General features: G+C 47.1%; 1 protein-coding gene across 4 annotated transcripts; it reads left to right on the top strand.

Annotated features, from left to right (window-relative positions):
• Positions 1–26: 26 nt before the first annotated feature.
• Tyw3 (tRNA-yW synthesizing protein 3 homolog) lies at positions 27–17,820 on the top strand. 4 transcript variants are annotated; one of them, XM_052730046.1, is made up of 6 exons: positions 27–278; positions 2,614–2,694; positions 4,813–4,911; positions 8,605–8,676; positions 11,520–11,653; positions 17,460–17,820. In XM_052730046.1, exons 1-6 carry the CDS (start codon positions 39–41, stop codon positions 17,671–17,673), a joined length of 840 nt encoding a protein of 279 aa, XP_052586006.1. In that variant the 5' UTR covers positions 27–38; the 3' UTR covers positions 17,674–17,820. The 4 variants fall into 4 exon arrangements, with proteins under 4 accessions (XP_052586006.1, XP_052586008.1, XP_052586009.1 ...); XM_052730048.1 differs by lacking the exon at positions 17,460–17,820 and adding an exon at positions 16,225–17,453; XM_052730049.1 differs by lacking the exon at positions 17,460–17,820 and adding an exon at positions 14,845–16,342.
• The last annotated feature ends 4,864 nt before the right edge of the window (positions 17,821–22,684 follow it).

Genomic DNA, 22,684 nt, shown 5'->3' with positions numbered 1-22,684 from the left:
GGAGAAATTTGGTCCTCTCCGGCCACCGTGGCGGCAATATGGCTGCGCCCACGGGGAAGGGAGACGGGTTCCGACGCCGGGAGCCAGGTCCCTATCGCTCGCGCATGGACCGCAGCGCAGAGTTCCGCCGATGGAAGGCGCAGAGTCTGAGCAAGGCGGACCTCAGCCGGAAGGGCAGTGTGGACGAGGACGCGGCCGAGGTTGTGGAGCTGCTGAATGCGCGGGAAGAGTTTTTCACCACCAGCTCCTGCGCAGGCCGCATCCTCCTCCTGGACGGGGTGAGGCCCGGCCCGCCGTGCCTGTGCGGCCAGGGGACCTCCGTTACCCGCCTCCACGGGCTTGTTTGCTAACTACCCGGGCTTTTACGATCGGCGTTGCAATTCTAACAGGGCCGCCCAGATGATGGTGAAACTAGCTTGAGCGGCGACAGCTAGAAAAATTCGATTTATAGAATGCTAGAGGGATGGAAGTTCACGCCCGAATCCCCCCTTGAGCCGCTCTGACCGCGTCTCGGTGCTTCCTTAGATGAGCATCGCTGGAGTTAAGGGGTCACAGCCTCCTAGTGGCCCACGCCATTATTGCAGCCCTGGCCTTTAGGCTCTCAATGCAGCAGGACCTGTGGAAGATGCAAAGGCCCAGGCCTAGAACTCTAACCAGTTATCCGTTCTCTCATCTCTTCCTGTCCTACGAGCTGAAGATAACTAGACAACATCTGTTGCATAGAATTTTGTGTGGAGGAAATAGGATCATTTATTCCCAGCATTTATCATCATGCCTGGCCCACGTTGTTCGTTAAAAGTTGCCTCGTGTTCATTGTGTTACTGTTATTGTATCCAGAGCATGCATGGGTACAGTTTTTAGATCCAGCCGTAATTAATCATTTACCAAACTGCAGGAATAGCAAGACCTGTTCATGTTTGTATTGCTTCCATCCCGTTCTGGTTCTGTGCATTGGTACTCTTGCTCAAAAGATAGCTGTCCTCGCCTCTTCTTCCACTGCCCCATCTGGGTTTTTTTCAGGACTTTCCTAATGAGTTTCTGAGGCACTGTTTTCTCTCCTCTAAACCATGTTACACATTAACACATTTGTCTTTTTTTATAGTCACCTTTTAAGGCAGGATTTTCTTGGCTAACCATTTGTGCTGAAACGTCGTGACATTTCTTATTTCAGAAAATCAAAATTTATATTGTGCTACGTCCTGCAACCCTATCCCCATTTTAACTAATTGCCAAAATTGAACTCTTCTCCTTGACTCTTTGTGACCTTGTCTTGCCCGTGTTCTTCATTCAGGAGTGTCAGCACTGAGAACTCGGGCCTCACTCATGCTAGGCAGCAGAGCTCTGCACCTGAGCCATGTCCCCAGCTCCTTCCTGCCTTTTATTTTGAAGTTGTCCAGGCTGGTCTGGAACACATTCCAGAGACCAAGGAAGCCCTTAACCCGTGATCTTCCTGCCTCAGCTTCTGTAAATGCTTTCCCTATATCCACATATATAGGATGTGAGTATATGAGACATGAGTCCCCAAGCTTCCCTCTTCTACCAAACACCCAAAGAGGTGCAGACAGACCGACTTAAGCACAGTACCCACCTAGTAGTGACTGCTCACCCTGAACTGTCTTAGGACTATCTGGATCTCTTTTTAGCTAATGTATCTTATGCTTTACTGGTATTTAATTTTACTCCGACTTATTAGGAAAGAAGGAGAGTGAAAAACCAGGATGAGAGAAACATAGATGAGGCAGAGGTGTTGCCAAGTCATGGTATTAGAGTCTGTGAATTTGTTCAATGTGGACTACCCATTTGACTCTGCGGTTTATAGCAGCCAACACAAGGCCAAATACATGTTACCAAAGTCTTCTTATGAAAACCAGTTATTCAGACACGTGTTTCCGAGACCAGATGGCAGTGTATCCTCCAGAGCCCTTGTATAAATAATTATTTTAGAGTCACAGTGATCTCCCTGTCCAGGGTCTCCTGCTTTCACTTTCAAGTGTCTTGGGAAAGGACCAGCATATTCCTACTAGATCTTACAAATAACAATGTTTAGTCAAGGTTGTGATGGGAGCCCTTTCAGATCTTGGACACTTTGGTCCTAGCTTCTTTGCCAAGACATTCTAATATAGAAATCACAACAGTTATGCCAGTAGTGATGAGGGAGGTGTTGGAAGGCCTGCCCATCACAGATGTCAGCAAATGGTAAGTCTTGTGTAGTGTTAGCCAGAGCATTGTACAGGTGTCTCCTGATCAGAGGCTGCTAGCACAGAACCCCTTATCACCCTTTTCTTCCAACAAAAACATGACCAATGGCATTTGTCCCCATGGTCAGTGTGCCCACATAGCATTTATGAGGCCTTGGGCTCCATCCCTAGCATCATAACACAAACATGGATGCAAACAAAAAACATGGCCGTGCTTCTGAACACACAAGTACTGTTACCATTTAAGCCCTAAGTTATTTTAGTTGATTTTTCTTTTAGGTTATTTTTACCCCCAATATATTGAATTATTTTAGTAATCTTTATGAGTATTAATTTAAGAATGCCCATCATATTATACATCGCAGTGTACTTGTTTCGTTGACTATTATAATTAGGTTGTCTTTTTTTTTTTTAGAGCACAGATGGTTCTGGGGTTCAGAAACAGCACTGCTGCTGGATGCTGGTCACCCACAAACCTTGTGGGAAAGACGATGTGGTAAGTTTTTAATATTTAAAAAACAAACTTTAAAAATTCACAGTTACCTTAAATATGTATGGAAAGAATAGAAGATTCACGTGTGTAAGTATAATGGCTGAAGGTGATGAAGCCTAGGAAGTTTTCACTCCATTGGCCCCATTGGGCAGTAGGAGGTGATGGTGTGAAAGTGTCCCTGTGCCTGCGGCTCAGCGGGGCATCCTCTCCAGCAACCGAGAGTCTGTAGCACAAATGATAGAAGAAGAAGGGGATTCGTCCTCTCTGTGCTGCTGGCTCTGGTGTTGGAAATTATTATACATCATGGATCGCTGTCACGGCCTTCATTGTCTATTCTCTGAGACTGAAGTGTTAGGTGAGCACATGGAAGGTCGCATCAGGCAGGTGCCTTTCCCTTCTGGTCCTTTTAGAAATCCCGTCCCGCCTGTGCAGACAGCGTGAAAGGACAGGTGGAGATTGAGGAGGCATGGCGGATCCAGGTATTCTCGTGTTAAATGTGGAGAACCCTCCCTCTGTGTCTGGGAGCTGCAGGCTGTGTGTTCCTCCTGCCTGCACTTGCTCTTCTGCTGCAGAGGATCTTTGCAGCATCGAGTGGAACTGCCAGCAGTCCCAGCAGAAATGTTTTCCTAACGTTCATGGACAAATCCCAAAGAAGGACTCTGAGTTGTCCTGTGTGGATCCAGTGCTTCATGGTAAATGAACAGCTTTTGCTAGTGGGTGATATAGTCTCTGGTCGGACGCAGGCAACTGAAGCTCCTGATTGACAGGGAGAGTGAGAATGACAGGTTGTAACTGACAGCTCAGAGAACCAGTGGTGTGAAGGGGGGAGGGTGCTGCCCATGGATGCCAGGCAGACAGAAATAATAACTGTCTGGTATAAATTTTAGCTCAGATGTAGTATTATGTGCTTACTGTGTGCCACTGTATAAATTGTCCATGCCACATGCCACTCAGGAAAGAGACTGGTACATAACTCAGGGTTGCTAAGAACAAACGGCATGTACTTGGCTTCCATGGTATAATGTTTACGTAGAGCAAGAATGAGGAGTAAGATCCAGACCCTGGCATGGGAAAGACAGTACAGCCCATCCCCTGTGGAGCATCAGCTGTTAAAACTGTGTGCTTACCCTGGCTGTTAGAGCTGTTATGTAGCTAAGGACCACTGTGGTCCACACATCCACTTTGTGCTTCAATAAAAAGACCTTTACCTTTATGCTATGGCATCGGCAAGACAGGTATGATTCAAGGAAATGGACTTGTACACAGTACAGAGGGAACAGAGTACTGACTATGCTCTAAGTTCTCTGTATGTGGCATGGTTCCCACGCTTATGAGCCCATCTTATACCAGCACCAAGTTCTTCTTGTGCACAGTGGGGAGACATCGGCCTTGCCTGAGTCCTTCATAATGCATATGTCCCTGTCTCAGTCTAACCCAAAACATTTCACCAGCTTCCAAGGGCAGGCTTTGTGCACTATGCCCCTTCAAGAAAATAAAGGAAACTGTAGTTTACCAGAAGGCTCAGATTTATGGGAAAACTAGAAATCAAGTCTTTTAAGAAAATAAGCAAATAGCCGGGCGGTGGTGGTGCACGCCTTTAATCCCAGCACTCGGGAGGCAGAGCCAGGTGGATCTCTGTGAGTTCGAGGCCAGCCTGGGCTACCAAGTGAGTTCCAGGAAAAGGCGCAAAGCTACACAGAGAAACCCTGTCTCGAAAAACCAAAAAAAAAAAAAAAAAAAAAAAAGAGGAAAATAAGCAAATAGACCTGATGAGGTGGCTCAGTGGTTAAAACACCTGCTGCCAAGTCTGCTGACCCAGGCTGATCTCCAGGACCCACGTGGTAAAAGAAGAGAACCGAGGAAGGCTGTCCTGGACCTTCATAGGTGTCATAATGCAGATGTCCCACCCAGTAAATAAATAAATATAAAGAAAAAATTAACAAAACAAGCATATAATGATGTTAATGAAAGAATGTCAAAAAGCAGAGGAAACAGATATTACCGACACTGTGTACTTCGTGAGTGTGAGGATTTCTGGGACAGCTAGAGAAGGTAGGCAGTAAGGGGTTCACGGGACGCGGAGGAGCAGTCCTGCCTGATGCTGCCCTTTGGTCCCTGCAGATGGCAGCACTGAAGGGTGCGACCAGCAATGCTGTTTTGAAGTTTGAACCGTTTATCCTCCATGTGCAGTGCCGGACACTGCAGGATGCACAGACCCTGGTAAGACTTTGTGCCTCCTCTTGAATTTAGACGTCTGTGGGTAACATTCATTTTAGGCTTAAGCTACCTTTTAAAATTATTTGATGTTGTTTTGATCTAATTGTTTCCATCTGGTTGGTCAGTCCAGCTATTTATCGAGTGTTAGAGCAGGGACTCCTGGAAATCTCTGGAAAATAAAACACATACCCATGCAGGGCCACGTCTTCCTCAGCGTCCTGCGTGTGAATTTCATAGGTTTGTGTCTTTGGTTTTCTTGCCGAGTTTTAGGAGGAAACTCTGGGACTGCATGTCTGACTTCCCCTGTGTGTCTTCGCACCTTTTATTTGCTTGCATGCTGAGTTGTCCATTCCAAGTGTGATTTAGTAAGAGCACTCCGTCCCTGTGCGTCACAGCAGCTGAGGAGAGCTGTGTGCCGGCCCCTCTCTCACAGCACCTCTGAAGAAGGTTCCTGGAGGTAAGACTGAAAAAGAACAGAAAAAGTTAGGTCTACAGCTGGGAAACCAGGATTCCAAGCAGATTAAAATGTTCCTAATACAGAATTCCAGGAGGGAATTCCGAGAAAGGGCTCGGTGTGTTCACAGAGCAGAGGAAGAGGCCGTAGAAGGGAGGGAGGATGGGAGAGAAAAGTGGAGGCTTTTCTAAGGAACCTCAGGCCTTAGGCCAACGTGAAGAGTCAGGTTCTCTCTCAGCCAGGGGCTAGTTGTAAAGGGTTGATGCAGTCAGGGCTCGGTGGGGTGTGGTGGCATGGCCCGAGGTGACAGCGAAGAACACGAGAGGGTGACAGAGTCAGACATAGGCTAGCTTTCGGGTTAACAGAGTGATGATGTCAGGGATCAGACGGCCTGAAGGAGAGAGACTGAGGAGTAAGTCTTAGGTCTGGCCTGAGCACCTGGGTGCCCGGTAGTGTCTTCAAGAGGATGGTGCAGGAAACTAACAGCATGTTTGAGGCATGCATCTTAAATGCCAAATGCCTGTCTATCAGGGATGCCATAAAAAAAAAAAAAATACCACGGAGTGAATGATTTAGAACAGATAGAAAAGACACTTAATTTTTTTCTGTGCTAGAGGTCAAAGGTCAGAGGCTGTCAGGATTGGTTTCTCCTAAGACATCTCTCTCTGCCTTACAGCCAGCCACCTCTCTCCTGTGTCCTCTTATGGCCTTTCCTCTGTGAATGTACACCACTAGCATCTCTTATAAGGACATTAGCCCTGTTGGCTTAGGTTCCCATGCTGAAGACCTCACTAGCATTATCAACATAAAAGCCCTTTCTGCAAATTCTGTGGCTGGGGTTAGCACGTCATGGATGCCTTGAAGGCCAGTTCAACTGAGGTTGGTGTTGGTGTAGGAGGCTGCTCCAGGGTGTAGGCTAGACTGGAGATACACACTGGAGAGATGCCAGTACATGCCCTTTAAAGCTATGTACCCAGAGACAATCACTGTGGAGAAAGTGAAAACAAACTGAAGCCCCTAGAAGATGCCCTTAAAGCATTAGTGCTCAGCAGCCTGAGATTTTTCCCTCTAGATTTGGATATGTCTTAACATCCTCTCACTTCAGAACATACCACCAGTGCTGCTTAAGCTTTACCTTTCCAGTTTCCATACCCAGGTCCAGCTCTGATTTCTAATCCTAGTGGCACCTGGATGCACTCTCCTGGGCCAGAGCTGTGGTGGGAGTCTAACATGCAGAGCTGATACAGTGGAGCCACAGCTGTCCCCTGCCTTTGAGCACACCTAATGTCACCCAGTCTGTTGGGTGCTCGAGAAAAGTAGAAAAGGCCCATGCTATCGCCCCAGAGAAGTTTATGTTTATTGCAGAGGGAGATATGCAATAAGAAGACCAAGAAGCCGGGCGGTGGTGGCGCACGCCTTTAATCCCAGCACTCGGGAGGCAGAGCCAGGCGGATCTCTGTGAGTTCGAGGCCAGCCTGGGCTACCAAGTGAGTTCCAGGAGAGGCGCAAAGCTACACAGAGAAACCCTGTCTCGAAAAACCAAAAAAAAAAGAAGACCAAGAAACAGTTTCTCGTTGGGATGAGTGCTGATTAGGGCATGGTCTGGGCACTGTGATTTAAAGAGGGCAGCTGGAGAGGGAATGGGAATAAGACACATGATAAGAATCTAGCATAGAGTAGTCCAGGCAGAGGGAGCATCAGAAATAGAGGCCGCTATTAAGAAAGGCTTTGGAGTATTCAGAGGACAGACAGGAAGCAGATGAGACTGGAGAAGGAGGGACTCAATCATGTAGAATGTTACACCTCATGGTGTAGCATTTGGACTCCTTTGTGGCTGGTCTGTAAGAAGGGCTAAAGTGCATGGATGGAAACAGACTCCTACAGAAGTCCATGAGGGCCATGGGGACTTGAACAGCCTGCACAGAGGTGGAGCTGGGTGAACCAAGGTGTGCTGTGAAGGTAGAAGCAACAGGAACTGTGTGCGAGGTAGAGGGGTAAAAAGCTAAAGTGAGCTCACTTTGGAGCCTGAGACATTTAATGGATGGTGGTGCCTGTCTTAGTTAGAGTTTTAATTGCTGTGAAGAGACACCATGACCACAGCAACTCTTACAAAAGAAAACTTTTAATTGGGGTGGCTTTCAGTTCAGAGGTTCAGTCCATTATCATGGTGGGACATGGTAGCATGCAGGTGGACATGGTGCTGGAGAAGGAGCTGAGAGTTCTGCTTCTTGATCTGCAGGCAACAGCAAGTGAACTGTGACACTGGGTATAGTACCTTGAGCATAGGAGACCTCAAAGCCCACTCCCACAGTGACATGCTTTCCCCAACAAGTTCACACCTACTCTAACAAAGCCACATCTCCTAATAATGCCACTCCCTTATGGAGGCAATTTTCTTTCAACCAGCACAGTGCCCTATGTCAAAAACTAGGTGAAAGAGAAATGGGTTTTTTAAACATAGAGTCCACTGTGGATGAGTGATCTGAACTGGAAATGAGACTCCTCAGCACAATGCATACGGTGCCTTACCCGGGGAACTGGTGACATCTCAAAAGGAGAGCCACTCAGAGTAAATTCTCAATGCTTGCACTTCTGATATTTGAAGCCAGATCATGCTTTGTATAGAGTCTATTCTTTGCACCATAGAATGTTGTGGTAGCAGCCCTGGCTATACTACTCCTTGTATATCAATGTCCCCACCACCACCACCACCGCCCTGTAATTGTGGCAGATTGGCAACCCCCAATATCTCCTCATGTTGCAGAATGCTCCTGAGGGACAAACCCATGCCAAGTCAAGAACTGCTGAGCTGAAGGAAGGCCTGTGTCCTGTAGAGGCCACTCAGACATCTGGACATGGCCATAGGTTCAGCCTGTTCAGGCCCATCACTGCTTGTCCCATAACATCTCATGGTTTTCTTTAGGACTGGAAAGGATGCTGAGGGAACGTTGCTCTTTCTTAGAGAAAGCACCTCATTCATTTGAAGTTTGCTTTTGTCTAATATGGTTTGGTCATGTGCTTTAGTTCGTGGTCATTGGCCAGGTCCCTGTTTTATCCTCTCTTGGTGACATTTCCAGAGCTGCTCTTCAGGTCTGTGTAACAGGCATGTGATGGGGCTGTAAAGCACAGTCCATACAGCCGAACGCATTAATGGTTTTGCAGGTATCTGTTTCTGCCACTTCTGAGACAGAATTGAGGGTCTGGCTAGCTGGCATAACTTAGGGTGTTGTGCTTCCTTGCAGCACTCAGTGGCCATTGATTCTGGCTTCAGGAACTCTGGCATCACAGTGGGAAAGCGGGGAAAGACCATGCTGGTAAGGCGCGTCGTCAAGAACAGTTCTGACATAATAAAGGTCACTGGAGCTGCCTGCTGTCACTCCTGCTCTTTCCCTCCCTCCTCAAAATGCCGTGCTGTCTTCTGGCCCCAGACCTTAAGTGGCAGGCTCTTCCCTCTGTGGAACGTCCAGAGTTCGGTTTATATTTGAGTCCCTGTTTTAGATCTCCCTTCTCTGCTTACTTTGAACCTGATTCTCTGCTCTCCCAGCCTCATCCTGAGTCATCAAGGGATAATGGAATAAGTATGCTTGTACCATGTAGAGCGCCTCATAGACATCGAGTCCTCCATGTTGGTGACCTGATCACAGCTGTGCTTTATAACCTGTGTGAGTTCCTTAACGCCTTGGGGTCTGCTGTCTGCTCAGAGGTCCAGCAGGGTGGTGATATATTGTGTCCCCATTCAATATATTGTGCACCCTAATAAAGTTTATCTGAAGATCAGAGGAAAAAGCCAGCCACTGTATTGAACATAGAAGTCAGGCAATGGTAGCACACGCCTTTAATCCTAGCATTCGGGGAGCAGAGATTCATCTGTAGATGTAACCAACCGTCTTATTAAATAAGAAACACAGAACCAATGCAAAGAAGAAAGCCAAGAGGTCAGAGCTAAGAGCTAAAACCTTACCCTTCCTCCTGTGGTGGTCCTACCTCTCTGAAAGAGAGCTACTTCCTGTGTTAAAGTCTTTATATAGACTTTCTGTTCTGCCTTCTCATTTGTTGTAAACCCAACCACATGACCGCCTTGTCACTGCCTGTCTGTATAGACCTCCAGGTCTTCTATGGTTGTTATTGAGATTAAAGGCATATGTCTCCAATGCTGGCTGTATCCTTGAACACACAGAGATCTACCTAGCTCTGCCTACCAAGTGCTGGGACTATAAGCGTGCGCCACCAACGCCCGGCTTTCCTATGGCTTGCTAATAGCTCTGACCCCTGGGCAACTTTATTTATTAACATACAAATAACATTTTGTACAAAATAAAATATCACCATATTCATCTGCATCTCTGTGAGTTCAAAGCCACACTAGGAACAGAGCCAGGCATGGTGGCGCATGCCTTTAATCTCAGCACTAACCATGGAGGTCTGGAGGTTTGTACAGACAGACAGGAAGTGATGTAGCTGGGTGGAGAGAGGAAGTGAGATGGCAGAACAAAAAGGCATATAGGTGTGGGTATACAGGAAGTAGGTCTCTCTGGAGGCGAGGGCTGGTAAGGTGAAGTTGGCTGTGACTTGACCTATTCCTCTGATCCTCAGATAAGCTTTATTGGGGTACACAGATGAAATATCACCACACAGCAGACTGCTCTTCTTGGTCAAGTGCAGCCCCTGGGGAGCCAACTGCACTCTACCCTCTGATTCATGATTGGGTACAGCTTATTCTGTACCACTCCATCAGAATTGAGCAGTAACAGATACTGCGTGATCTGCAAAATCAAGGATATTTATTATCTGTCCCTTCACAGAAAGTTTGCCGGCCCTCAGTCTTGGTGGTCCTCCTGGTCTTCAAATCCTGCATTCCCTTTGTGCTTTCCTGGCCAAGCAAACCCATAGTAATCTTGCCCAGTTCTGCCCTCCTGTTGCGTTCACTGTTTGCACAGCACATACTGTATTTGATTTTGTCAAATTCCTGCTATTCTAGCTCTCAACTCTCACTTTTAACAAAAACCTTGTTTCCCAAATAGAGGTGGCTTACAAAGAACTTCGGAAGCATCTAAACAATCATCCAAGCCCTCACTCCACAACACATCTTGTGCCCAAGGGGGAGCACAAACGTCCTTACTTTCTCCCCTTTGTCCTCTGTATCCAGTTAGTCGCTGTTCTGATCATATCTGCCCCTGTGCCTTTGCCAGCCAGGCCCTGCACCCTGCCCCCGAGTCCGAGCTCGGTATCCATCTTGTTCCTAAGATTGTCTCCTGATGGGCTGGCTTCTGGGAGCTCTCTCCAGCCCTTCCATCCCTGACCAGTGTTTCAGCCACAGAGAACTGTTGCTGCTCTGGCTAAAACATCCACTCCCTATTTTTATGTCTGATGAAATTGTCTCTGTTCCTGGAAATGCCAGCTCCAGTGCTGGCGTTTGTGTGGAGCTGCGTCCCAGGCTTCACCAGACAATTGCCATGTTAGGAGTATCCTTCACGTGTGTTTGTGCTGTGTGGATCTGTGTGCTTTTTCTGTCCTAGCCCCGGGTTGCACTGCAGTTCTGTGTGGTTCTACGTTTGAGCTCTTAGAGGCAAGAACCAGGATGTGCTCCTTTGTTGGGTTGCCTGAGCTAAGAGAAACTCAGTAAAGATGAATTTTTATTCTTCGATACTGGTGGGGTTTGTAGGATTTTTTTTTTTCTGCTGTCCTTATCCTCTACCCAGCTTTTGGATGCACAGGGGATATGCTGACTGCTTCCTCGACAGAGTCACTGAGATTGGCAGCCACGCTGCATGATGGAGGAAGCATGGCTTCCCCATTGCCATACTCAGCTCCAGCAGATGCTGAAAGAGACTCTGATTTTTCCTTGAGTCCTCTATGGAGGTTTCATTTGTTTCCTTTTTTAAAATCATTTACTAAAGCTTTCTTAGCTATTGTGGGATTGCAACTATTCAAAGTTACTGAATTCTTTAATATTATCTGATTCTCTGAAAAAGAGTGTAGAGATGCCCTTCTTGAAAAACAGCTGTACCTGATGAGAAATCTGTTTGATTTGTTTGAGTTTCATTACCTCAAGTCAAGGGCCTGCATGCTCTGATGGAAGTTACCTGTTCCCACTGAGCCCTGTCTAGGACCCTCTCATTGGGCTCTTTTCTCCGTTTCTAACCGGCCTCTCTTCTAGGCTGTGCGGAGCACACATGGATTAGAAGTTCCACTAAGCCGTCAGGGAAAACTGATGGTGACAGAGGAATACATTGAGTTCCTGGTGACTATAGCAAATCAGAAAATGGAGGAAAACAAGAAAAGAATTGGAAGGTAAAATTAACTATCTATTTCCATGTTTTTCATACATGCCTATGTCATTCTTAAAAATAGGGACACATGCTCCTTAAGTTTAAAATCCAAACTGCTTGTGTAATTGTAAACCTCCTGTGGAGAAAAGAAAGATGATTGAGGTCATCAGTGGGACTAGAGCACACTGTGTGGAGCACCCTGTGACGGACACTCAGAGATTGCAGAGGGAGGCTTTGCAGAGACCGCTAGACATGTGGCCAGCAGGACCACTGAGAAAGACAGAGTAATCATTTGGGAAAGAGCCCGACAGCTGTGGGAGCAGAGGGTGAAGGGAAGTTGTGCGCACTGCCCTGCATGTTGCTTAGACTCCCCTTTTCAGTCCGATAGTGTCTTAGACCCCGGGCTAGTTCAACAGCCACCTCTTGCCGTGGGGCAGATACGGAATTGCACCGTCGGCCCACTGGAAAGAAGACTAGGTTTCAATTCACATCTTTCTATTCTTCTTCCTCAGTTGTACTGCCTGGCACATGGACTAGCACACAGCTCCCTTTAAACAGTCTTTCTGTAAACACTGCCTTCCATGTGTGCGAGTAGTGCCACTCAAGTCCTCTGGAGAAGCTGTTTATCTGTTGGTTTTGGTTTTTGGTTTTTGGGGTTTTTTTGTTTGGCGTGTGTGTGTGTGTGTGTGTGTGTGTGTGTGTGTGTGTGTGTGTGTGCCAAAGCACACTGTTGTGGAGGTCAGATGACAACGTTGTGGGTTACATGGGTTTCAGAGACTAAGCTCAGGCCATCAGGCTTGTGTGCAGGCGCTTTTACCCACTAGCCAGCTCTCTGTGGCTCACCAGCCCGAGCTGTACATTTCCAAGTTACCGAGTGATAAACATGTTGACACCATTTGTAATTTCCCTTTTTCTTTCTTCCCACCCTTTTGGCAGTCTCACATCCCGTCACTGCCTAAATATCCCTTCCATCATTTTTTCTTTCCATTTTCATTGCCTCTTTCTTTATTCAAGACCTATGCAGCAGCCCCCAAGGCTGGTCTCAGAGCAGGATGTAGATAGGATGTCTGTCTCTCATCTCTGTATTGGTCAGGTCATGTCCATACACTGCAAAAGAAGCCCATGGCTTGACTTGGCTGCCTGAACCCGTAACTACCTGGAGATTTCCAGCTGCAGCTAAGAGCAAAGGTACCGCTGAGAGCAGTGGGAACTAGGCCCTAGCAGCCCGAGTTCAGCCCTGTCCCACCAGTTCCTCGGCCCACGTCTGCCAAGTCACTGTCTTGTTTTTGACCTGAAGAAATGCTAGCTCAAAGAACAGTTACTGATATCATCAAACAGCTTGTTCTTTGTGGTGGGCCTGGGCGCCTGCCATGGGCTCTCAGAACAGGAGAGTCCTTCCTCTTCATTCACTCATAACACAGCAGTTCCTTCCAGAAGCATACAGTTCTAGAATTAACAAAGCTTTCCCTCGGGAGTCATGTGACCTGTACCAGATTAGATGCAGGGGAAAGAAGCCGATTTCCCATGTACAGTGGCTGTCTCAAAACACTGTAGCAGGTAGATCCTGGTTTAGAAAAATTGTGCATAAATCCTGGCCACAGAGTGTGGACCTTCTAACCAAAGTGAGGTTGTCAGGTAGTCACCTGACACACGCCTCGCTGCAGACATGAACTGCACACGCATGCTTCCTGCCGCCAGAGTGCCATGTCTACAGGTGGTGCTCCACTGCGGTGCTCCACTGGGGTGCTCCATTGGGGCCCTCTGTGGAGACACAGGAAGCAACTGCTCAGTTCTCTATATTCTGCCCTGAATTTCAACAAGATTATAAATATAGCCCCAGATCAACTAACTATACACCTGGTGAAGTTAATTGAGCCACGCTCACCAACCATAAAATCAAATTATGAGTTAAATCTATTGACTCTGAAATGTATTTTGAGATGATAGTCTACATGCTGCTATCAAGAGAGCCAGGCTCATCATATAAAATCAGGGAAAAATTAAAGAAGGGTAAAAAGTGTCTTAAGATCCTGATTACAAGATTACGTGTGGATTCAGAATGTGTGAGCAAATTAGGGTGCGCCTCCGGGAGCTGTCTGCACATCAGCCAGATGCAGGCACAGCATGCCTGGTATTAGACGAGAAAGGCCGTCAACACCAGTGGATGAGCATGGGGGGGTGGGGGGGGTGGGGATGTTTCTTCACGGTTCAGATAGCTAAAAGGATTGGAGCTCTCAGTCCAACAAATAACAATGAGTAGTTTTAGAAACACGGCAAAGTTAAGAGCTAAAGTACTTAAAAATAGTGTGTGCATGGCATACAGTGTGTCAGTGTGCATACATGTGTGAGTGTGGTGTATGTGTGTCTGGTCACATGTGTATGTATATGGTGTGCATACAAATGTGCCTATGTATGTGTGATATGTGGGTGTGGGTGTGTGGTATCTGCACATGTGTGCAAGCATACATATGTATGTGAAGTCTTGTGTCCTGTTCTTTCACTCTCTGCCTTGGGACAGGTCCCTCACTAACCCTGGTGCTAGGATGGGGGCAGAAAGTCCCAGCTGCCCTCCAGCCTCTGCTTCTCACAGGGTTATCGCTGCAGGCCTCTGGTTGGGTGCTGGGATCTGAACTCAGAACCTGATGCTTGTGCAGCCAGCACCACTACCCACTGAGCCATCTCCTCAAACCCGAAAGTGTTTTCAATAGAGAAAAGGTCATGTTTGTGAAAAATAGTTCCCATGCCTGCTTCTCTGTGGGAAGGGACTCGGCCAGCAGAGCAGCTGAGAGCCTGCAGCATCTGGAGCCAGGCAGGGAAGTCCGGGGACCATGGCCTGCTTCATAAAGAGCCACTTTGGAGACTGGAAGAGACAGGGACTGACAGACACCAAAAGATATTTCATACATAACAATTTCCAGGTGGAAAACTGGAAGTTTGTAGATCTGCCTCCGGAGGGGTTTCTTTGTCTGTTAATACCAGGTCAGGACCTGGATCCGATCGAGCCATGTGGCACTGAGTAGAAAGAAATGAACCATGTTCTTCTTTTCATCAACTGTGTAATAAAATATTAAATAAAACAGAATAAAGGGCTGAATATATTGGCATATAATATTGTTAAGAATAAAGAAATCAGAAAGACAAAGTAATTGAATCTGTTTCCACTGATGGATTTTTTTTTTAATCTTTTTTACTGTGGTAAAATATGTGTAACAGGAATTTACCATTTTTACCAATGGCATCCACATCCACATCATTAGTATAACCATCACTACCATCCACCTCCAGAACTGTCATCATCCTGAACAGAAACTGTACCCGCGGAGCACCGGCCTCACTCTATCCTGCAGCTCCTCTGACAGTTTTCTGTGTGGGAGCTTGGCCCCTCCGGCCGCTTGGTTATGCAGTCTGTCCTTTTGTGTCTACTGTCTTAGTGCACTCCTGGACTGTGGTAGTGGTTTTGTTTGTTGCAGTACTGAGTATTGAACCTAGGGCCTTGTGCATGCTTTACAAGAGGCTTACCACTGAGCTACATCTCCCCGACTAGCTAAACCTTAAGGGCTCTACTATACTGTAGCATGTATCAGCCACTTTTCTTTTCCAAACTGATGACACTCCATTGTATCTGTGGACCATGTTTTGTTTCCTGCTGTTGCAGAGATTTGTTTGTGTTTTCACTCTGGAGACCGCCCATGGAGTGAACCATAGAGTTTTCTGGCCAACTCAGAGGAGATCGAAGGCTGCGGAGAATAAGGAGGGACTAAAAATATGCTAAAAAGATTCCTTTTTTGATAGGAAAGGTGGAGAAGAGGGTGAAGTGATCTTTGCTCCATCCCTCCGTGGATCAATCAGGTTTACTCCCTAATATTTGACTCTCAAGCTTTATTGAATAATAAAACATTAAAAGAAGCTACAATACCGTGTTCATCTGTTGACAGACGATCGTTTACCAAACACACACTCATCTCGCCACTTCCAGTTCTCTTGGGTATATACTCAGAACTAGAGTAGCTTGGTAAATCTGTATGTGACTTCCTGAAGAGCCACACCCCGCCACCCACAACAGCTGCCCCAACTTGCATCGTCGCCAACAGCAGCAGGGCAGTGTGAGGAGGCACCTCTGGGGACTCTCACTTGTGTTCTCTGGTGTTGGTGGTGGTGAGCACATGCTCTCTATTGACTGCATATCTGTCGTATTTACATGTGTCTGTTCCAGTCCTGGATTGTGGTTCTGCCCTGAGATGCAGGGTTTCCTCTGTATGCTGGGTAGTCAGCGGATGTGTGATTGGCAGATGCTTCCGAATTCTGTGGACTTCCTGTTCACTGTCAGCAGTGCCTTTCCATAGAAGTTTTAGACTCTTACGAATCTGTTTGTCTGACTTTCTTTCGTTGCCTGTTTTTGGTATTAAGCCCAAGGAAGCATCACTGCCAAATTCAGTCTGGTGATATTTCCCTGTTTTTTTGTTTGTTTGAGTTCTTGTATTTAGGTCTTTGTGAGTATTTACTTTAACTGGCCAGTGATTTCACCACTGGCTAGTGACTGAGTAAGAAAGGGTTGGTGAAACCTTTTTCTGGCTGCCTTTTTGTCTGCTGCAGCTCCCAGCTAATTCCACATCAGATGAGAACTCCACAGCTAACCCATCCCAGTGTTGACCTCAGTCTCCAGGTTAGACAGTGTGTGGTTCTTGTCAGCAGGACACTGTAGCAGGAATTTAAAAGTTCTTATTAATAAAATCAAACCTGAAGCCAGGTATTGGGTTGAAGCTGGAAGATCAGAGAAGCAGAACAAGCCACAGCCACCTCACCTCGCCAGTTCCTGAACTGATCCTGTTTCCTCAGACTGGAAGCCTCTGTGTCCTCATCCAGAATGAATCTCAGCTGAACTGTTGCTTGAAAGCTTAACCAGCCAAATGCTTAACCAGCCAAATGCTTCTAGTTTCTGGTCTTCATGCCTTATATATCTTCCTACTTTCCGCCATCACTCCCTGGGATTAAAGGCTCGCTTTCTGCGATTAAAGTCGTGAATCATCATGCTTGACTGTATCCTTGAACAGATGGATTTCTGCCTCTGGAATGCTAGAATTAAAGGCGTGTGCTACCACTGCCTAACTTCTATGTTTAATATTGTGGCTGTCCTGTTCTCTGACCCCAGATAAGTTTTTTAGGGTACACAATATTTTGGGGAACACAATACCACCACAGGACACTAGAAATTAACAGTGTCCTGTCCATTGTCATAAAGGAAGTAGACTGGATGAGGATGAAATGTGCTTAGTGTTCTTTCAAAAAGCACTTACATAGATTACAATTACAGTGAAATTGGAAGGTCTGCTGGGCTCTGCAGTTGAGAAATGAGTCCAGGTAGATCCTTAGCTTTTGTAGCAGTTCATCTGGGCATTCTGACAGGCTCTGAAGAACTGTAATTCTGCCCAAGGAATGGAGAATGCCCAAATGGGCCTTGGAGTCACTGGGTTTCCAAGATGGGCAATTAGTATGCAGTTAGAAGTATGGTGAAGGGAACCCCTGACCAGGCCCTGGGGCAGGGTTTATAAGGAGACCCCTGTGGTGGAGGGAGCTGAAGGGGAGGAGGAGGCGTGCTCCATGCAGAGATGGGAGCACAGCACTGGACTAGAAGTGGGTGTCTGAGAATATCGTCTTAAGAGTGAGAATACATTTTTACAGTGATGAAGGCAAAGGAAGTTTTAGTTGACTTTGTGATTTATAAAACATGGCATTGTCAAGCTTTAGAAATAGATCAGTTCTAGGTGTGTTTCAGTCATTCACTTAGAATGAATGCTCGTATATGTAACCATATGTTTAATTATTTACAGGTTTTATAACTGCCTACAACATGCTATGGAAAGAAAAACCATTTCCAACTCACATTCTGAGATCAAAGAGAAAAATAATCCATTTTGTACTCATAAGAATAAAAGGAGCCAAGGAAAAGCACGTGACCCATCTGTTACTGAAGGCAATGAAACGGAACTGGAAGGCGCCGATGGCCTGGGGATCAGTGCTCCATTCTTCCTGGAGGATGACTGAGTTTGGCACCGACCGTGCCCGACACACATTATAAAGCTACTCTCTAGAAGAGTGCCGTGGTTGCTGAATGTATCAGCCCTTGGGGGGCAAGAGCTAATTCCTCTCTGTTTTAGAGAAACTCTTAAGTGTAAATGGCTTTTCACAGTAGTTTTGTGTATGTCTGTGCTTGGCTCCATTCTCTTTACTCAGTCTGGGACTCCAGCCCACGGGATGGTGCCACCCATACCAGGATGGACCTTCCCTCCTTGGTTAAACCTGTCCAAAAACCCAAAGACACCAGAGGTTGTCTCCTGGGTGATTCTGAATCTCCTCAAACTGACAAACTGTCACAAGTCCAATCTTGGTCAGTCGGATGCCCAAACACATTACTTTTTTCCATTTAATTAAGATCTATTTTATTATTTTTAGTTATATGTATGAGTGTGGATATGTATACATGAGCACAGTTGCCCACGAAGGTCAGAGGTTTCAGATACTCTGGGGCAGGCAAAGGTGAGCTGCTTACCACAAACACATCTTTTACATCATAGGTGGTTCCAAATGTTGGCAAGTTGACAATGAAGGTTAACCATAATGGTCAACTTTATTGTTTTTAAATAAGTGAATCCAATAAAATGAACCCAGCACTCTGAGGACTCACTGATAACACACTCACGACAGCATGAAAGAACATCATGGTCGGAGGCTGACAGATCTGCACCGTAGGTTTCTTGTGGCTCATTGGATGAGCAGGGGCGTCAGATACTGTCTGCCATCTTCACACTGCTCACTGCTGTTTGCTCTCTGGTGAAGGGCATGGCGGGAAGGCATGGTGTCATGTGCTGCCGTGAGGCTTGAACCTTGCACAACTGTGGCACTCTTGAAGCTGTGCAGCCGCGCATTAAGTGTAACGCTTGTACAGCTCCCCTGCCAGGTAGGGGATTGGGAAAGGAAACAGAGTTTAGAACGCCTGGGGCTTGGCTTCCAAATTACTGAATGAAATCTGAATGATCTGCCAGGCACGTAGGCAGAAGGGTGACCAAACAAGTGAACGGGGACCCTGACACAGAACAGTGGGGCTGGCATGGGGCAGGGTACCGGCCCGCCATGATGGGCCCTGCAGATTTAACAGGAACTAGGAGGAAGTTCCTGCTTTCCCAGGCCAGGGCAGCCATTCACTCCCAAGGTTTGAATCCTCCACACTGCACAAGTAACTGGTATTCTAAGAGAAAGAAAGAGACAAAAATCAGGCCTGATGAGAAACAGGGAGGGAAGAGATGTGTTTGTGGTTCTGAAGTTCTGAGCCAGCCACCACAAACTATCAGCCACGTGGTGTCCAAGCAGATTGTTTGGTACATGGGAAGATGTTTCTTCTAATTGGGTCAGAGTTTAAAATAGAATGAGCTCCCGACTGATATAAAAATGCATCTCTAGGGGGGTTTGTTTGTTTGTTCACCTTTAATAGGAGAACTTGGCTTGTAGGATAGTGATAGTCAGTCAGATTCTCACTGTAACTTCTGAAAATGCCGTCGTTGTCCAGCTGGCCTCAGACCCTCCGCACTGCTAGCTCTCTGACGGACCCAGTCCAAGTGGGACACCTCATTATTTGGTCCCTGCGGGATCAGTCTGTGGTAGGAACTCCTGGATAGACACTGGGGAGAAGTGAACTGTTACTGTGATAGTGTGCCACAGGACAAAGAGATGAGGCTGGGACCTGCTAAGATTCTTATGCAAGATCAAAATGCCAGGCCCTTTGGGCAAGGATGTTTGGGAATCTGAAGATGGCTACCTTCCACTAAGAATAAAATCAAGAGTGAGACTTTTTTTTTGAGACAGTATCTCACATATCCTATCATTGTCTGTAGTTCATGTATGTACCCAGTGTGTGTGCTAAGGACCAATCAAACCCAAGGCTTCTGTGTACACTAGGCAAGCACTCTACAAACTAAGCTGCCTCTCACACCATAGAGTGAGACATTTTTAACACAGGCCCTGCACAGCTCACATACCCAGGAGGCCAGCTCTAGACAGTAGGTGGGTGCATTGAGCTGCAGAGGAGAACGGGTACCTTCCCTCTAACAGCGATTTAACTGTCCTGTCCTCTTTAGGAAAGAGGCAGGGCATTGAAGAACTCTGAAAATGCCCTTTGTGATGGGGGGCAGAAGTGATTTCAAACTAACTGGAGATGGGAAATATATCTAACACTACCGTGTAAGGTGCATGATAAAAATATACTTGTTAGAGGTTTTAGCCTTTCCGGTGAGCTTCGACTGTACCCTCTTCTCTTCCTATCCCACCATGAGCCTTACTCATGTGGGTGTGTCCTAACAGAGGATTCAAACAGCCACAAAGGCATGTGTCAAAGCCCAGTAGAGTAGCTTAGTTTCCTAGAGTTTTATATGTTCCTTCCTTGTGAAGTAAGCCTATCTTCATTCATTCATTCATTCATTCATTCAGTCAGTCAGTCAGTCAGTCAGTCATCCATTCCAGTAGACTTTATTTTTCACAGCAGTTTCAGGTTTACAAAAATCTGAAAAGAATGTGCAGTGTCTGGTGAATCCCAGCCTCCCCTTCCTTCTGGCCTTCAGTGACATACTCCTGTCACGGCAGATGAATGGATGTTGTGAGCTTGTTCTTACTCAAGGTCCATGCTTTATGCAAATGCCCCTGGCCCCTCACCTCTTTTCTCTCCTCTTGGAGCTTGAATTCGTCTGTCTGCCACATTCACTTTTCTCTCCAGTGTCTCTGCATCCCTCTCTTCCCTTTGGTCACACCCTCCCTGTCCTCACTCAGCACCTTCCACTACACCGACTACTTCTTCCTCATCTGCCTGGCCCCTAAGGTCCCCACTGCAAAGGCAATGCAAGATGATGTGAGGATGCTCTATCAGAGACCATGCTAGGAGTGCTTTCCCTTTCTGCAACACTTTCCCAGGATCCCTATTGATTTTGTTAACACAAACGTTTCACACATCTATGTATCACAGAAACAACTTTTTTTTTGTCCCAAAGAAAACTGTTTCTTCTACACTACTTCCAATCCTAGCAAAAGAAAGGTAAAACCTGTCTCAATGATCAAATGTTTGACTTTACATTTATATATGTTCGAAACAATTACATATGTTTAATTATTAACTCATTTTCCTCATAAGTATTTATTGAGCAGCTACTACATATCTGTTAGAACAAGACAGAGTCCCCTCCCACCCTTAAGTGACATCACCAAAGACTGTTGAGTGGGAAGGAGCACAGCTGTAATACCAGCACTAGCCGGGACAGGAGCATCACTTCAAGTTCAATGTCATCCTGCTTTACACACTGAGTTCCAAGCCAACAAGCACAGACAGCATCCACAGCCTGTCTCAAGAAAAAAGAAAACCAAATCAAGGGCCTGTGGTACTTGCCAGGACCCTGTGCAGGGCTCTTGAGAAGCCTGCCCACGCTACTTCAGAATGCATTCTGCCCTTCCTGTTCCCCACATCACTTCTCACCTCTTTCCTGTCCTCCACATCACTTCCCATCTCCTTCCTGTACCCCACATCACCTCCTATCTCCTTCCTGTCCCCCACATCACCTCCTATCTCCTTCCTGTCCCCCACATCACCTCCTAGCTCCTTCCTGTCCCCCACATCACTTCCCTTCTCCTTCCTGTACCCCACATCACTTCCCATCTCCTTCCTGTACCCCACATCACCTCCCATCTCCTTCCTGTCCCCCACATCACTTCCCTTCTCCTTCCTGTCCTCCACATCACTCCCCATCTCCTTCCTGTCCCCCACATCACTTCCCATCTCCTTCCTGTACCCCACATCACTTCCCATCTCCTTCCTGTCCCCCACATCACCTCCTATCTCCTTCCTGTCCCCCACATCACTTCCCATCTCCTTCCTGTACCCCACATCACTTCCCATCTCCTTCCTGTACCCCACATCACCTCCTATCTCCTTCCTGTCCCCCACATCACTTCCCTTCTCCTTCCTGTCCTCCACATCACTTCCCATCTCCTTCCTGTACCCCACATCACTTCCCATCTCCTTCCTCTCCCCCACATCACCTCCCATCTCCTTCCTGTCCCCCACATCATCTCCCATCTCCTTCCTCTCCCCCACATCACCTCCCATCTCCTTCCTGTCCCCATATCACCTCCTATCTCCTTTCTGTCCCCCACATCACTTCACACCTCCTTCCTGTCCTCCAAATCACCTCCCATCTCCTTCCTCTCCCCCACATCACTTCCCTTCTCCTTCCTGTCTCCCACATCACTTCCCATCTCCTTCCTGTCTCCCACATCACCTCCCATCTCCTTCCTGTCCCCCACATCACCTCCCATCTCCTTCCTGTACCCCACATCACCTCCCATCTCCTTCCTGTCCTCCAAATCACCTCCCATCTCCTTCCTCTCCCCCACATCACTTCCCTTCTCCTTCCTGTCTCCCACATCACTTCCCTTCTCCTTCCTGTCTCCCACATCACTTCCCTTCTCCTTCCTGTCTCCCACATCACTTCCCTTCTCCTTCCTGTCTCCCACATCACTTCCCATCTCCTTCCTCTCCCCCACATTACTTCCCATCTCCTTCCTCTCCCCCACATCACTTCCCTTCTCCTTCCTGTCCTCCAAATCACCTCCCATCTCCTTTCTGTCCCCCACATCACTTCTCACCTCCTTCCTGTCCTCCAAATCACCTCCCATCTCCTTCCTCTCCCCCACATCACTTCCCTTCTCCTTCCTGTCTCCCACATCACTTCCCATCTCCTTCCTCTCCCCCACATCACTTCCCTTCTCCTTCCTGTCTCCCACATCACTTCCCTTCTCCTTCCTGTCTCCCACATCACTTCCCTTCTCCTTCCTGTCTCCCACATCACTTCCCATCTCCTTCCTCTCCCCCACATTACTTCCCATCTCCTTCCTGTCCCCCACATCACTTCCCTTCTCCTTCCTGTACCCCACATCACTTCCCTTCTCCTTCCTGTCTCCCACATCACTTCCCTTCTCCTTCCTGTCCTTGACATTGGTTGGTGTTCAGCAAATGCTA

Source organism: Peromyscus californicus, unplaced genomic scaffold (genome assembly GCF_007827085.1).
Source record: "Peromyscus californicus insignis strain IS unplaced genomic scaffold, ASM782708v3 Scaffold_9__1_contigs__length_137607984, whole genome shotgun sequence".
NCBI lineage: Eukaryota > Metazoa > Chordata > Mammalia > Rodentia > Cricetidae > Peromyscus > Peromyscus californicus.
Note: the sequence above shows the minus strand (reverse complement) of the source record. Positions and strands in the feature narration are given on the sequence as shown.